The sequence below is a fragment of the Eretmochelys imbricata genome, chromosome 1 (genome assembly GCF_965152235.1).
Source record: "Eretmochelys imbricata isolate rEreImb1 chromosome 1, rEreImb1.hap1, whole genome shotgun sequence".
Lineage (NCBI taxonomy): Eukaryota > Metazoa > Chordata > Testudines > Cheloniidae > Eretmochelys > Eretmochelys imbricata.
In genome coordinates this window covers 258345903-258362517 of record NC_135572.1, presented here as the reverse complement: position 1 = coordinate 258362517, position 16615 = coordinate 258345903, and the positions used below count along the sequence as shown (strand labels likewise).

The 16615-nt window shown below is 41.8% G+C and overlaps 1 protein-coding gene across 1 annotated transcript in view; it reads right to left on the bottom strand.

Moving 5' to 3' along the window:
- Nucleotides 1–16615, bottom strand: part of MYBPC1 (myosin binding protein C1) — a 184812-nt gene that overhangs the window by 13113 nt on the left and 155084 nt on the right. Inside the window, exons 24-31 of the mRNA XM_077832526.1 lie at nucleotides 16480–16614; nucleotides 10484–10651; nucleotides 9116–9204; nucleotides 7791–7986; nucleotides 6647–6786; nucleotides 3739–3898; nucleotides 1362–1498; nucleotides 170–356 (exon numbers count right to left, since the gene is read on the bottom strand). Coding sequence (XP_077688652.1) covers nucleotides 170–356; nucleotides 1362–1498; nucleotides 3739–3898; nucleotides 6647–6786; nucleotides 7791–7986; nucleotides 9116–9204; nucleotides 10484–10651; nucleotides 16480–16614 — 1212 coding nt within the window. The remainder of the gene's footprint in view (nucleotides 1–169; nucleotides 357–1361; nucleotides 1499–3738; nucleotides 3899–6646; nucleotides 6787–7790; nucleotides 7987–9115; nucleotides 9205–10483; nucleotides 10652–16479; nucleotide 16615) is intronic.

Genomic DNA, 16615 nt, shown 5'->3' with positions numbered 1-16615 from the left:
TGGTCCCTAAGGGTCATGTCCACTCACGAAACAACCAGTGAAGTCAATGGATATTTGAATAAAAATGGTGGTAGGATATACCCCCTGGCATTTGCTTACTGCACTCTTGACTCTAATATATACTGTATCTAAACAAAGAGTGGATTAGCTCTGATCTTCGAAACCTTACCTTTCACTTCCAGTTTGCATTCAACCGCTGCCTCGCCAAGCTCATTGACTGCTTTGCAGGTGTAAGTACCTCCGTCATAAGGGCTGGGTTTGCGGATCTCCAAGGTACAGACACCTTGGTTACCAAACATCCTGTATCTTGGGTCATTTAATATAGTCACTTTGTTTTTCATCCAGCTTATTTTGGGCTGTGGTAAAAAGTGCACACAAATATAGGGAATTACATGTTAATCTCTTTCTGTGGCCTTGTATTAAAGTTGAATGATAGATTAGTGGTATGCAATGAAAAAAATATTGACAAAAGGGAAGTTGTAGTCCATCCATAAAAATAAGTTTGGGCTATATCATGCCATTGTTTTTTTAAGCACAGCTCCCTGTGGCCCTTATAATTTAGCTGAATTCAATCAAGGTAATATTTTTGGGTGGGCAAAAATGTAGATCAGTTACATTACAAAGGGTGTACCATATAATATTAAACGACTAATAATTTTCAAGATCTAAATATTCTAGGTTGGTCAATAAAGCTGTTTTTTTTTTACTAGTAACCAATGCGTAGACCTTAATCAAAAACCTTGGAAGTGAATGGTGGATCAGAGAATGCTTTTAAATAAAAATTCTGAATTCTGATTTTACTGGGTCAGTTCAATTTTCTACTCTGGAAAAATTCGTCAAAGAGAGAGATAAACTCAGTTGGGCAAGGACCATGTGTTTGTACAGTGCCTAGCACAATGTGACCCAGATCCTGACTGGGCCTTTGGGTGGTACTATAATATAAATATGAATATTTATAATTATAAAGAGTATTTTGTTTTAAACCAAAATCCTTATTGATGTATTGACCATGCAGCTCTTGTGAGTTACTGAAGTAGCAACCCTACATTTGCCTTATCAGTTTGGAAAAATCCACATTTTCATTAGGATAATCTGTGGATTTAGTAAATCTCATAATACTCACGTTGTAGAGGGGTAAACTGAGACAGAAGGAGATGTGATTTGTCCATTGCAGTACAACAAATCAATGGCAGAACGGAGAAGAGTCCTTAGGAATCCTGACTCTTGCTCTATTCTTTAGCCCACTGATTCTCCTTAGAGCATGTGTGTGAATTATAAGAACAGGAAGAGTACTAGAAAATATCAGTGTCTGATTAAACTCTCCTTTCCCTTCACTGATGTTATTAAGTGGTATGCCATACCTTTGGATTTCCTCGAACACTGCAGTTCAAAGTAGCATTGTAACCAGCTACAGCATATGTGTTAATTAAAGGTTGAGTAAACATTGGTGCTTCGGTGAAATTAAAGTCTTCATAAATTGGATTTTTGTAGATTTTACCTGTGAAATAAATACAAGACGTTCGGAGCTGTTAGAACAAAGTTAAGCATTTCATACTGTTTTCAACAGTATTCAACTGTAAAGAGTGAGTCTGCTCTAGTTCGCACTGTTTTATATACCAATGTAACTCCATTTATTGCATTCATTCTCACTAGCAGCAGTGAGCAGATTTGAGCCTGGAAAGTTACTGTAGTCCAGGGGTGGGCAAACTTTTTGGCCCGAGGGCCACATCGGGGTTGCGAAACTGTATGGAGGGCCGGGTAGGAAAGGCTGTGCCTCCCCAAACAGCCTGGCCCCCACCCCCATCTGCCCACTCCCACTTCCCGCCCCCTGACAACCTCCTTCAGAACTCCCGACCCATCCAATGCCCCCTGCTCCTTGTCCCCTGACCGTCCCCTCCTGGGATCCCCCCGCCCCTAACCACCCCCCCCGGGACCCCACCCCCTATCCAACGCCCCCTGCTCCCTGTCCCCTGACTGTCCCGACCCCATCCACATCCCAGCCCCCTGACAGCCCCCCCGGAATTCCCATGCCTATCCAACTACCCCCTGCTCCCTGACCCCTGACTGCCCTGCCCCAGAACCTCTGCCCCATCCAACCGCCCCCTGCTCCCTGTCCCCTGACTGCCCCCCAGGACCCTCCTGCCCCTTATCCACCCCCCCCCCACTCCCTGCCCCCTTACCATGCTGCCTAGAGCAACAGGAGCTCGCGGCCCTGCCGCAGCCAGCCACGCTGCCCGTGCAGCCCGGCAGGAGCGGTGGGCTAGAGCGCTGGTGGAACGGCACACTGAGGCTGCGGGAGAGGGGGGACAACAGGGGAGGGGCTGGGGGCTAGCCTCCCCGGCCAGGAGCTTAAAGGCCAGGCAGAACGGTCCCGCAGGCTGGATGTGGCCCACGGGCCGTAGTTTACCCATCTCTGCTGTAGTCTCTGATCATACTGTACAGAGGATTTAAAATCTTCCCTTGTTGTATAAATACATGGTATGTTAAGTATAATGTATATACTCTGTGTGCACGCCTGCAATTACACACACACACTTTGTACAACGATATGAATACTGATTAGCGGGCTGGTAAGAATGATCAAAGCAGTGACTGTAAAATGTCACTTAATGTTCCACATTTATTCTTGTCATTGATTTCTTTTCCTAATTTGTTCCATCTACAACTAGTATTTCCTAACTGCCAGTACAGTAAACTTGGGCTGGCCCAGTCTCTGAAAAGCCAGACGTAATTCTGCTTTATACTGCACAAGCACCATCAATAAAGACAGCAGAAAATGTGTTGATTCTGTATCAAACAAAATCTAGTCGAGCTGGCTTTCTCACTGATAATGTATCTGCCCTTGTGGTGCTGACAGTAGTAAATAAATTATTTTTCTCTGTTAATTACGCTGATGCATAGAATGGACATATGGGGTGAAATTCACCCAGTACCAAGGGCCAGCACCAAAGGCTACGCACCACTTACACCTTACTTAGGCTCTCCAATAGGTGTTCACAGGTGCATCGGCCTTGTGCTGGCCCTTGGCACAGGGGTGAATTTTCAGTGACAAGAAACAATTTCTACAGCCCCCTCTTCTGACCACCACCACCCCACTTTTAAATAGAAAACTATTTCAGCTCTGAGCGATCTCACGGAAAATGCCAGCTTTGTGAACTCACTGTTTTTAGTTTTCTTAGGCAGTCCCCATTTTTGATGGGCAGAATGGAGACGCTTTTCTTTCGAGTGAGAGAACAAAGTTCTGTGTTGCCAGCAGGAATGCCATTAGCACTGGCTCATACAGCAAGCGACTGTTGTCACTCATCTCTCTAAACTTAAGCCAACTGCCTTCACTGTACGTACTGTATGGAAGAGACTGAGCATTCCTGAACTCAGGTCATGCTCACTGCCATTCTACTTTACAACAGTTAATGTACAGGTTACAACAACACCTTCGTTTCTACTTTAAACTGTTTGAAAGCTCAGATACATAATTCAGAATTGAGAGGGGAACTGATGTTACCCTTTAAAATCAAGCGTCATCCTCCCCTGGTTTGTTGCTTGTCCCATAATTTGTAGTTGTGCGCAGTGAATGCCATACACTACCAAACTGGAATGGCAGCAATTTACACTCACTTTGCACTGGTGTAAGTGGCTACACCAGGTACAAACAGTGGAGACTCAAATCTTTTTGTCTCTTACTCTCTTCCCCACTCTGAAACCCACCCTTCCCCCTTCAGAACATAATGGACAGCTAACCATCCTTTGCGATCACAGCACTCTCCTTGGTCATTGTCGCGTCCTCACTGAGGCCACACATGTTTTCAGCGAAGATCCGGAAGTAATACTCATTTCCTATGATGAGTTCAGTAATGGTGGCACTGGTTCGGTGGTAGTGCTCAATTACAGTGAACCATTCCTGCAAGACACAAACACAGACTGAGTTTGCCTGCAACACACTTCATTTATCAACAGCTAGGGTTTAGAATAGCCACGGTGCATATGAAAGCATGAGAACAAATTTTAAGGAATTTATATAACCAGTAAGGCATAACACAATAACTGAGTTAATGGCAATGAATTCTAAGCTAATCACTACAGAATAACTGGGTGATGATGGAAGAGTCACAAGCAATTCACCACTGTGCTATGAAGGGTGAATGGAAAGTGAACCCTATTAAATTGTCACATACCGATGGTTAGTCAGGTGGGATAATTATAGGAAGTGCAATATTACAAAGGTCCTATTGTGCAAGAGAAGAAAGGCAGGCTCTGCCACTCAGATTTCATATTGCTGACAGAGAAAGTACTGCTGCAGATAAGAAAGCAAGTGACTGCAAAACAACAACAAAACTAACAACTAGAAGTTCTAATGTGTCAACCTCCAAGAGCCCAGTACGTCCCAGTACGAATCTGCCTCCTCTGGCACTAGGCTAAATGAACAATATGATTATGGGAAGTATGATTCCATTCCGGTGATTTCTCGTGATTTGAGAAGAGTTGATAGGGTAGGAGGAGCAGTGCATACTGCCCAAACTACAGACACTCGATCGGCATGGTGACTGGATCTTAGAGGCTCTTTTCTTTAGCAGTAGCAACAGTACAGTCTAAGGAGAGCAGTGTGTAAAGCTCACCCAGCCAGACTGGAAGAGGCCAGGTCTCCCATGGCAGTAGCCACGAGGTAATTTATTTGATAAAAATATGACTTCCAATTCATTCTTGATTTAATTTTGAGAAATCATGTGTAAATAAGGGACACTGACACAGTGCAACAAACAGCTAAAAAACCCTGTTTGTTAAATTAGTTTTTGAGGCAGTTCCTGGGACAAAGTTACAGGACAGAAATAAGCATTCAATGTATGGCATGTGGGTTGTTGTTTTTTCTGTAACAAAGTCCTGTGGATGTGATTTCATCAGCTCTGAATTCCTGTGATTTCTGGCACAACACTCATCTCTTGGGCAGTATTATATACTCCAGTGCATACTGCTTCAGGCATCTATCTGCATAGCTCTCAAGAGACCCATGTTTAGATGAAAGGCATCTCTTTAAATACCAAATTTAAATTTGATCTTGGTACACAATATCCACCTAGTGAGATCAGCAAGTCTAATGCTAAAAATATTATTCACGTAAAGCAGAATCTGACCATGAAAATGCTCTCTCTTTTATTTATGCCACCCCTTCCAGATGTCTTCCTTTCTCACAGTATATATTTGTGTAAGTATCTTGTGCCAGAGTTTGTACTGATATGTATTAAACCTGCAGAGCCACATTATTTTAGACTTCCCAGTAATATAGCTCATAGCGCTCAGAAAGGATCATCCACTTGAAAGAACTTGGGACTCCCTTTCTTCAGAGGCAACTGTTTTCAGAAAATATCCCTTTGGAAACAATCATTATCTAAAATCCCACTTGGTACTATTACAGGAAAATTCTTGTCACAGACAGCGTGGAGATAACATGGAATCACTGCCCTATGAGCAAAGAGTACACTTTGGACACTAGTTATTATTTTATTTTTTATTACAGTAGCACCTAGAAGTCTGAACTAAGATGGGCCCCCACTGTGCTGGGCACTGTGTATGGATATAATCAGAGACAGGTCCTGGCCTGAACAGCTTATGATCTAAAGAAAGATGAAGGGTGGGAGGGGGAATAAAGTCACAGGGAGGTGAACTGACTGGTAAAAGGTCACACAGCAGGTCAGGATATTAGTATTCTTCTAATGCAAACTGGTTCATATCTCTTAGATTCACAATGTCCAAACTTGCAGTATCTATTAAATGTAGAAATCCAACCACTGTCTCTTACAGAGCTATAAAACAGGGGCTTGGTTGTGATATAATTACAATAATTAGCTCTCATATAGCACTTTTCATCTGTAAATCTTAAAGCACTTTACATATTGGGTAAGTATCAGTATCCCAATCTGTAAAATAGGGTTAATGATACTAACCTAATTTGTGAAGTGTAGTACAGAGAAGTGAAGGGATTTGCCCCAGGTCACCAAGCAGGCCAGTGACAGCTGGGAATAGAACTCAGATCTCCTAACCATCTAGTGGACTACCTGCAGGGCCACACTGCCTCCAAAATGAGCATTTGGGATTTTGATTCTCTATTTCCAGAGGGAACAAAACAGAATTATTATTTCTCTGAGCTCCCCGCAAACTCTGAGGGGTTTAGACAAATGAGATTCCGAGCTACTCCCACCCGTCCCCCTCACGTGCACCATCTCTAATCTGTGCTTTGCATAATGACAGGTGTCAGAGTAGCAGCCGTGTTAGTCTGTATTCGCAAAAAGAAAAGGAGGACTTGGGGCACCTTAGAGACTAACCAATTTATTGGAGCATAAGCTGCTGTAGCTCACAGAAGCTTATGCTCAAATAAATTTGTTAGTGCCTAAGGTGCCACAAGTCCTCCTTTTCTTATCTCTAATCTGAACACAGATTTGTAAATACACATGTTTTCATTTATAAACTTCGAGTACTGTGGACACTGGGATTTTCTGATGAACTTTTGAGATTTTCTGAGTAGTGGTGTGGTTCTGTAATGATCCAATGCCTCAATCATTGACATTTGTCCATGTAAATAGGGCTTTCTATATTTAGAAGAAAGAACGTGGTGACTGTTGGATTTAAACTGAGTCAAACATATTTTATAACTTACCATGCTCTTCTTGTCCGCTTTTTGAATCGTGTACCCAGTAATGGCAGCGTTACCATCATCTTTTGGTGGCTGCCAGACTAAAGCAACATTCTCTCCCCAAACATCCTCAATCTTTACAACATGTGGTGGGCCAGGGCGATCTGTAATGATGATATGGCACGGTCATCTTTCCATTATGCCTGCTCTCTGTTTCTCTCTCTCTCAGATATGATATATCTCTATCTCTATCTATATCTAAATAGCTGTAGATATATATCTTACACATACAAAACAATGCTAAAAGAAGACTGCAAAGTCAAGCACCCAAAATTTAGGAAATGCCAGAATTTAAGTTGCCTGTGCAACCTTTAATTTGACTCCACTGTGCACATGTGTTATGATACAGTTTTCAGTTACACAATCACCTACTATTTTTGCAAAGATATAAGCAAATGAAAACTTGATCTTATAATGGGAAGTCTCAGGCAAGCTTAAGTATAGACTGTGTTACCAGCTTCACCTATAAGATATAGATAGACAGTGTATGAGATTTCCCAGGTGTCTCTCTTTTTTCCATCATAAGGCTTTTTTGCGGGGAGAGATAGCTCAGTGGTTTGAGCATTGGCCTGCTAAACCCAGGGTTGTGAGTTCAATCCTTGAGGGGGCCATTTAGGGATCTGGGGCAAAAATTGGGCATCGGTCCTGCTTTGAGCAGGAGGTTGGACTAGATGACCTCCTGAGGTCCCTTCCAACCCTGATATTCTATGATTCTAACACTGATGGTCTCTTCCAAGTCATGTTTGTGAGAAACTAACTCTTGCTACAACAGAGCTGTATCAGATCTGACTGAGTGCCATCTTAACAGTAAAAAGCTTCAGTTTTTCTGACAAATATGGAACATAAAAATCCATTACAAACAGTGAAGTAGTGTAGGATTCTAGGGTGGGACTGGAATGTTCAGGCTGGTACGGACGTTTTGTACAGAGGTCCCCAATTACACTATCTGAGGACCTCACTCAGAATCTCTGGCCAAGTGAGCTGACGTAGAGATGTACCATGGTACAGAGGAGGCTGTAACTGGAAATCTCATGTTTTCCAGCACACTGGTAACAAGTTTTTGGAGTCTGCTTTGCCAAAATACATTTTCTTATTTTTTTAAACATACCAACTACTTGAATATCTATTGTAGCTTTGTCCACCAGGTTTTCTACTTTCACTTTCAGGTCGTATTTTCCAGAGTGGCTCCTCTCTGCCTTTCGGATAAAGATGATAGTATCATTTTCACTGTTGCGGATGTTAATTTGATTCTTGTCTACGGAAGCGCCATTTTTCTTCCAAGATACCTTTGGCCTTGGTCTTCCCTGTAAAAAGCCATGGAACAACTGAAGTATGCTTCTGGGAGGAGAAAGAGGTGTTAGGCTGTCGCAAAGACAAAATAAAAGTCTTCTTGAACCAGAATGGTGGAAACTCTTTAAAGAAAAAGCAGATAACTCTAAACACAAGGCAATTCAGAGGCAGTCACATGTTCATATACTTGTTTTTTTCTGAACTTAATGGGCAATATTATTTTGTTTTCAGTGGTTCTCAGAAGCAGATGCCCTAAGAGAATCACAGTGTGATATCAATAGACACTAACTTGTTGATCATGCAATGTCACTACTGGGAGTTTGCTCTTCTAGAAACAAGAATTTCAGGAGTGCTGTCCAAATATGTTAACTTCAGTCCTTTCAGAGTATTTTGGCTGACTGTATACACCACACAGTAGTACTTTTATTTACCAGGAGTAGCATTTCCTATAGCATATATTGTGCCCGGCATCTGTCTATGTGCACAAAGGAAGGAGAAAGCATAAGGTCTGGACACAGTAGGGGTCCTTGCACTCAGCAGAGCAAAGACTCTGCAGACAAGTGTTACTGGAACAGCTAGCCTCTGCAGAGGGTGTCAGATAAGGTCAGGCTATGGCCCTGCCTCCAGCCAGCAGAGCTAACCAGCTGGAGTAGAAAGTGCATGTTGCATCCTTGAAAGTTCTGGTTCAACAACTGTGCTTCCTAGGGGCTCTATGAGGCATTGTTGCACAAAGATTCTGCTGGGTTGGTGAAACTTCACATCACCCCCAAAGCAAGACAGAGAATAAATGTCACATTTCAGCTCTAGGCACCATATCTTATCATTGTCCGCCTATTGCAACTGCTCTGTGCTGTGCTAGTGATTATCTTGTGTGTAATGGCAGGTCTACATTGGAGATTATGGGTATTCTGTGGACAACAGACAACAGATCAGCACTGTTTGCTAGTTACAAAATTCAGTTTTCAGCTGAGCACAATCTGATTTCAGAAGGCACAGAAAGAGCCATCTGGCAGGTGTCCTGGCTGTCCAGGATTTAATTCTGCTTAAATTAGCTTCATGCCCCACCACAGTCGTATAACATGCAGTTCTAACAATCACAATATAAGAAAAATAAGCATTAATAACTGTGTCTTTGTTTCTTACCTGGAAAGGAACAACAAGATTCACAGCTTCTCCAACCCTTCGAATGTAGGTTTGTTTTAAGTGTCTTGGTAGACGAATCTTTGGAGGTTCTAAAAAAAAAAGCGTGTTTTTGTTTTTAACTGTGATATTGAATTTAACGATGTTGGTGAGCACCAACATTAGTAACATTAAAACCTATGGCCTACATTCCTCCGAAGTGAGATGTGAACTGGATGCCTCCACTTTTGGGTTCCCAACTTAAGACACCTTAAAGGGGCCCTATTTTTTAGAAAGTGCTGAGCGCACTGATAGGCTAATGGGTCGGTAGTGATGGACACCGTTAAAAATGATCAAACTACACAAAAAGACGAAGGGCCAGACACAGCTCCTGCTAAAGCCCTTCTGTGCTATTCCAGTGGTTCAGAAGGTCTTTAAAACTGCACTATCTGGCCAGCTGAGGAGTCTCCCACCACAGGAAAGGGCCGTGGGAGTGTGTCAAATGTTCAGAGTGCTGCTACACTTTCATGATCCCTGCTTGATATATTGGCCCCATGCTAAACTGCTCTGATTTATGCTAAGACAAACCAGCCTCTGGCAGCCCCCTGGATTGGACACTTGCAAAGGCAATGTACAACTAACTACCTTTGGTCCCAGCCGGCTACAAAGATATTGGGGGGTAAATCACTTCACATGGTGCCAGGGCAGTTGTACAGATCCAATAGTGGACAACAAAGTGTGTATGAACGGACGCTCAAATTCAGCTTTATTACTAGCTCTCAAATTTCAAATCTTGCCCATGTGATCACTGGTCAGCAGCACAAGAAGGGAATGAGACTGAATGTAAGTGTAACCATGTCTTTCTGCATTACTGTTCTTTCCACTTTTTGAGGTGATGAAAAAGCAAATTGAAGTGATAGATGTGGCCTACTTTCACTACTGAGCCTGCAGCTTGTTCTATCCAGCATCAGTGTTGCCAATTCTTGCAATTTTATCAAGAGTCTCATCAGATTTGGTGTGCTATTTATTATTTTTTAAGCCCCAGCTCTGGAGTCCTGAGAATCTCAACTTTCATTAAAAGAAAAAAGCAAACTTCTAGCCTTCTTGGCTGTAGAAAGAAGCTTAAAAACATGAGGCCTAAAGCTTCAAAAAAACGCAAACAAACCAGAAGGCAAAGAAAAACAACCCAAAATGTATTATTTCTAAGGCAATCTCATGATTTTTGAATGCTTGGAGTTTGCAGTACTGCATTGGCATGGTTTCAGCATGTGACTGTATGGCAGTGTTTCTGCAGTTTCCAACTGCAGGTGCTAGTCACAAGAAAGAGGAAGCATGAACGCTGAAAGTGTGTGTGTATTGGGGAGAGAAGAGAGAAACAGTGGTGTAGCTCACCTATCACTTCCTTGACTAGAATAGGTTGTGGGTGCAATCTAGGTTCACTGGGACCAGCAGCATTCACAGCTTTTACTCTCACGAAAATTCTGGAACCAGCTGGCAGGTCAGTGATGGTGTACCTTGTTTTGTCTGTCAGTTCGGGGTTAGCCACTAGCCATTCTTCCGCTGGGTTAGGAAAAAGAAAAAAGAGGGGGCAAAATTACAGAATTATACACATAATCACTTCTCCATCAAGAAAACTTATAATATAGCCAAAAACTGCACAGAGACTGTTGCTGAGTAACGATTTTATTCTCTAATAATGCTATTATATGACATTGATTTGGATTAATACAGAGATAATAAGGAGGGAAATGTTTCTAAGGATACTCAGCATTATCTTTTTTAAAAAGTAAATACATGTGAACAGTAATTACAGGATGTAATTAAAGAAATCCATTAAAAGTCTGTTGATAAAAAACGAGGGCCTATAGAGTGTGGTTTTCAAAAGCACTCAGCATTGGCCTAACTCTGCTTCTGTTGAAGTCAATGAAGAATTTACCATTGACTTCAGTGGGAGCACAGTTAGACCAGCACTGAGCACTTTTTAAAATCACACCGGTCGTGTATAGAGGATAGTAGCACATAATTAGCTATTTATGAAATGTCAGTTTTCCTATGGCTATTGCTTCATTTGGGAGACAGCATGGTTCATGGACAGGGCCTAGGATTAGCAATCTGAGTTCTATCCCCCAGCTCTGCCACTGACTGGCCACAGCTAGGACACCAAAGCTCTCTGTACCTCAGTCGTCCCATTTGTAAGATGAAGTTAGTGATATTTACTTACAATTGTAGAGTGTTCTGAGGTCTAAGTATGGACAGAAATGTTTTATATGATCTAACTGCATTCTATTGTTCGCTCTAATGCTAATTAATGAAGTATTTGTTATTTAGCTGCTTTAGAATTTTAACAAATAGGGCTGCCATGAAAAACAGACTCTCTGCTTATCACTTTACGAAATAAGGACAAGACTGATCAGAGTTCTTCAAATGATTCCAGTGTTCTCAGTTTTTTCATCTTGCTGTAATATGGTCACATATAATTCGTGGATCCATTGCAAAATTACATATTTTTAGAAAAGCCCAGGTTACATATGACACAGTTTCCCTCATCCCTCCCCTCCTGCTCTCCAAATTTGGATCACTTTAAGATCCCTAGCTTTTTGACATTCAGAGTCAGATTGCTATAGCAACAAGTCAGGAGTTTAACTTTGCTTATAAAGAAAAAAACACACCACTGTGGTATTGGCCGTCAAGACAAGTAAGTGCACTATTATAAGCTTTAGTGCACTGGAGAATAACTGAAGAATATTGGATACATTTTTATAAGGATGGGACCCGCTCTTAGGAAGAGATTAAACACAGTTCTGTTTAAAAGAATTTCTTCCAACTAAACACAAGAGGGTTGGAGTTAGGGATTCAGTTTCCTGATCCTTTCCCCATCATCTGAATGCTCCTAGATCTTTCTGTTGGTAAGTAAAGCTGCAGGTTCTGGAGGTTCATGGCCCCCAAAGTCAGTTAGGCTCTCAGAAATCTGTCTTGGTATGCGTAAGAAAGTTTTATAACCTTCATTGAATACTGTACCTTCCAGGTCATGAGTTGCCTCCACCAATTCATCACACAGATCTGCCGATATACCTTGTGAGAGTCCATCATTAAAATTAATCAGACACCCACTTTCACACAGGAGTATTGTCAGTGGTTAGCATTCCCTGTTAGTAGTTATGCATAGAGCTGTACTGCTCCCTGAAGATTCAGAGGAGGAACCTGTAGGGTGATCAGGGAGTTTGCAGGCAAAGTGCATCTGGGGTGAGGGACAGTCACCAGAATAAAGCTTGTATAAGTAGTACTCTTCCAGGTAAGCAGAGTAGTTTAACTGGTTTTGTCCATGGTTTACTAAGGCCAAGGCTCAATCCATAATGTGAGGTTGAAGAAGAACGAACCACACCTGACCCAAATAGGATAACTCAAGGAAGTTTTCGTTGTACTATCTTCTCTCTGCATCAGGTCCCCATTCTTCTTCATACCACTGCTTTGCTGTCTTCAGCCCTATCCCCTGGCCTGGGTGCTTTGTGCCTGAATCTCTCAATGAACTGGGAAGTGCATCCAGGTATTTAAACCCATGAGCATCAGGGCATTTGCCTCACTCCATTTGAGCATCCCTACAGTAAAACCTCTAGTGGCTCCAGAACGCGTTTTGGTCCCAGTTTGTGCTCAGGTGGGAACAGAAATGAGGCCTAATCGTATCTGGATAAACCACTTGTCCCTCAAACTACATGTGGCACAATGGGACCTCTTCTTTGGGCCAGTTTTAACTTTGAAGGTGCGTGGGAGCTACTATTCAGGGTGATTATGGCCCTGGAGATGGCTAATGGGGAAGAAGAGATGCTCTTCTGAACAATTCATGGTGCTCAGGGAAAAGGTGGCAGGTGAGACAGAAGAAATTTTTTTTTTGGATTGATCAGTCATGAAAAGGGGAAAGGAAAGAGAAAAAAGGAGAGTTTGAGGAGAGAAATGGAGAAAAAAGAGAGAAGGAAATATAGTACAAAAGGAGGGAATGGCAAGAAAGAGTATTGAGAGAGGGAGGACAAAGAAAAAGGGAAGGAATGAAAAAGACGTTTGAGAGAGGACAAATTTAACTAATGGGAAGGAAAGAAAGAAGAATAGCAGAGTGCAGGAATAAAAGTTAATTTAAGGTAACCCCTAAGGTTACAGCTGTCATGGCCATAGAATCATGGGCTCTGTAATTTCCACAATTTTAAAAAATCCGTTATTTTGGTTCTGGTGCATGCTGGTGGGTGGATGTGATGGCAAGAATCTGAGCCAATTCAACTGAAAACCTTGTAAGCTGCCAAATTGCTAGCTTTCAAAATAGACCCAGGTCTAAGTGGTTGTACAGGTCCTGTGCAGGCCCTTTGCACAGGGATGAATTTTACCTGTAGTCAGCAAAAGCTCATTAACTAACCCTGAGATGACACAAAGAACTAGGTCAGTCCCTATATTACTGAGGTTTAATTCCTCCAGGAATTCCTCCCCACCAAGGAGTAAAGGGGGAAAAAAGACCTTCCACCCCCTTTTTAAAGAAGAATCAAGTTGGATATTAAAGGCTGGCTCTGGGGTAGGATCTCCTGCATTGAAACGTATTCCCTGTTATCACAGTGCAAGCCCAGTTCTAGATATTCATCCCAATGCTCCAATTCTGCAATAGATACATGTGGATGCAACCTTACAGCTACATGGGACCCACTGAAGCCAGTGAGTCTCTGAATGGCTACAGAGATCCATCTGTGTGGATCCAATTGCAGGATCAGGCCCTACACTTTGGAAATAAAGGTTTCTAGGGTACAAACCAATGCCTGTGACACCTGACACTTGTAATCTATATATTTCTATGATTTTCCCCCTTCTCCCTATTACCACCCTATGATTTTTTGTAAAAAATTTGATGATTAAAAATACTCTAATAATCACACATTCAAGGGCAAGAAAGAGACAACATACTATTGAAGGGATAAAGAAGCGGGCTAGAAAGGCAGAATCAGACAGATGAAAGATACAGTCATAAAGGACCCTGAGATTCAAAAGAATTATTAAACATTATAGAAAAATTAGTCCGAGGGACAACAGACGCTGGAAAAGACTGAAGAGAACAGTGTAAGAAAGAAAAAGGGATACACAGTAAGTTAAATATCTATTTATTTGTATTTTCTATAAAGCTTGCTTCCTAAATGTTATGATAAAATATATACATACATAATTTTGATTGTGTATATATAAATGTATATGTATATATGTGAGGCATATATAGATATATACAAACACACACAAAAATCTATGTAAAATACATTGTAATCATTGTATTTTATCTGAGGTGGGTAACACCAAAATGACAGATTCAACGGTCATTTTGTTGTATCTTCTTATGTTTTAAACCTATCTGAAAGAAAAAAAGTAAAGAATTTGCTCTGTTCGACAGGTATACAAGGATCTTTGGTCTCCTACCACTTTAAATGTATATTTGGAAAATCCCTCTCAATACTATCCCTGGTATTATCATAAATAGTGTATTTAGCCTCTTATCTGATTAGAGAAAATTCCTCGTGCTGTTCTGCAATGAGCTACATAGTACTGAGACCTTATGGCCATATTATATCCCTGATTTTTCTCTTTTTGCCCAACACTTCTATTGACTTCAGTGGGAACTATGTGTGCAGAACAAGGGCATAATGTACGGCAGCTCTTAGATTCATTAAGTCGTCAGTTGCCTTCTTAGTACAGTGTTTTCTACAGGGTTTATTAATAACATCCATGCCTGTGCATTTGAAATATCATATGAAAATATGAATGTATCATGTATGTGCTTCATTTGGATCTAGTACTGCATGTTTCCTCTTTCCAGACCTTCTCCCATCTCCCTCCCTCCATACATGAAGGAAAACCCTTCCTACCGTTCCAGTTGTGTTTACCTTTATGTCAACTGCTCAGTACCTCTGAGCTTCTTCAATTTTCTTTCCTGCTCCTTAAGGATTTTCAGCCCACTCCTACAAGGTGCTGAGGGCTTCCTCAGAGATGCTGACAACCCTTTGCTCCCATTGACTTGACTGAGATTTAAAGGCACTCAGTACCATGCAGGATCTGGCTGATTTTCTGCTCTATTTTTTCCACTGGGGTGTTTAAATCCCAAAAAGCTTTCCTGTTGTGGGTCATATGTTCTATCCTGTACAGCTCTTGCCTTCAGGCTGAATCCTACAGACTTTCCCCATGAAAAACTCCTGTTGATTTAAATGCACAAACTGGCGTTCATTTGTAGAGAATTGTGTAATATGGTTATACTAGTCCTTAGATTTACAGCATAGATAACATCGCAAGTGGTTAAAATGAACTAAACTGCACCACTGTTCATCAAAATTTGCATTTCTCTGGCAGACTCATTCCCCTGGATGCCCCAGAAATAGTCATCTTGGACGCCCACAATGACTGGAGTTTGCTTATTCCACTGTGTCAAGTTTTGCTTACCCATTCCAGATGTCACCAGCCTTCGTTGCTTTCTGCCCCCAGACTCCATTTCTATGTCCACTCAGAAGAAAGCTTCTGCTAAGTATGTAACTGGGAAACACTGAGGTTTTGCTATTTGATCACTTTACACAGTGAAACTGCCGGTTGTATGATATATATTGTTTGCACTTCTCTGTCTCCCTTTATTTTCCTCCGCTCATTTAATTTTCTCTCCCCCTTTTCCACCTTTACACTCCTCCTATCCTCCTATATGCCTCTAAATTGGAATGAAAAATCCTGTACGTGAACTCTCCCAAATGCAAGGGGCATTCAAATCCAAATCTGAATTTTGTGGCTTGGACCACTTCTATTTGATATCATACCACAGCCACAGGGCTGTCTGTCCTCTGTATGTGAAACTGGTACTCGAGGAAGCCACTATTGATTCCAAACACAGAGAAAGCCTTTTGTTAGTATTTTGAACAGATTTAAGATACCAGATATAGACTCTCCAAGCTCCTATGTGACTGGACTTTAATCCAAAACACGTCGAAACGTGGTTCTCCAGTTTTCTCCAACTGCCAATTAGGAAGTTCATTTGTCCTGCTTTTCCTTTTCCCCCATCCATCCAAATATTTAATCTCTCTGATATAGCCAGATTTCATGTCCTCAGGGAGCAAGCTGTGGAAGCCCCTGAACAATGAACTCTTGCACATCAGCACAGTGCACTGCCCCCCAAGTCACTAGACTAACCGGATGTTGTTTTGCAATGCCAGATCAAATGTAGGAACGGATAGGTGTGCAGTAGCTAGAAAGGAGCCTGGATGAAACCCCATAGCTTGAGAATTCTGGCTGGCTAACTTTTACCTCAAAGCAACAGTCAGCTCTCATGGAGAAAACGAGGGGCAAGTCTCACCTAGTTTAAGCACTAGGAGCATGCTATAGTTGTTGTCACTTACTTCCTTCAAAGCAGTACTCTATAACATATCCGTCTAAACCTGCTGCTCCAATGTGATCTGGTGGCCGCCATTTCATTGTAACAGTGCTATCAGTTACTCCATCAACTGCCAGGAGAGTTGGTGGACTGGTGACAGC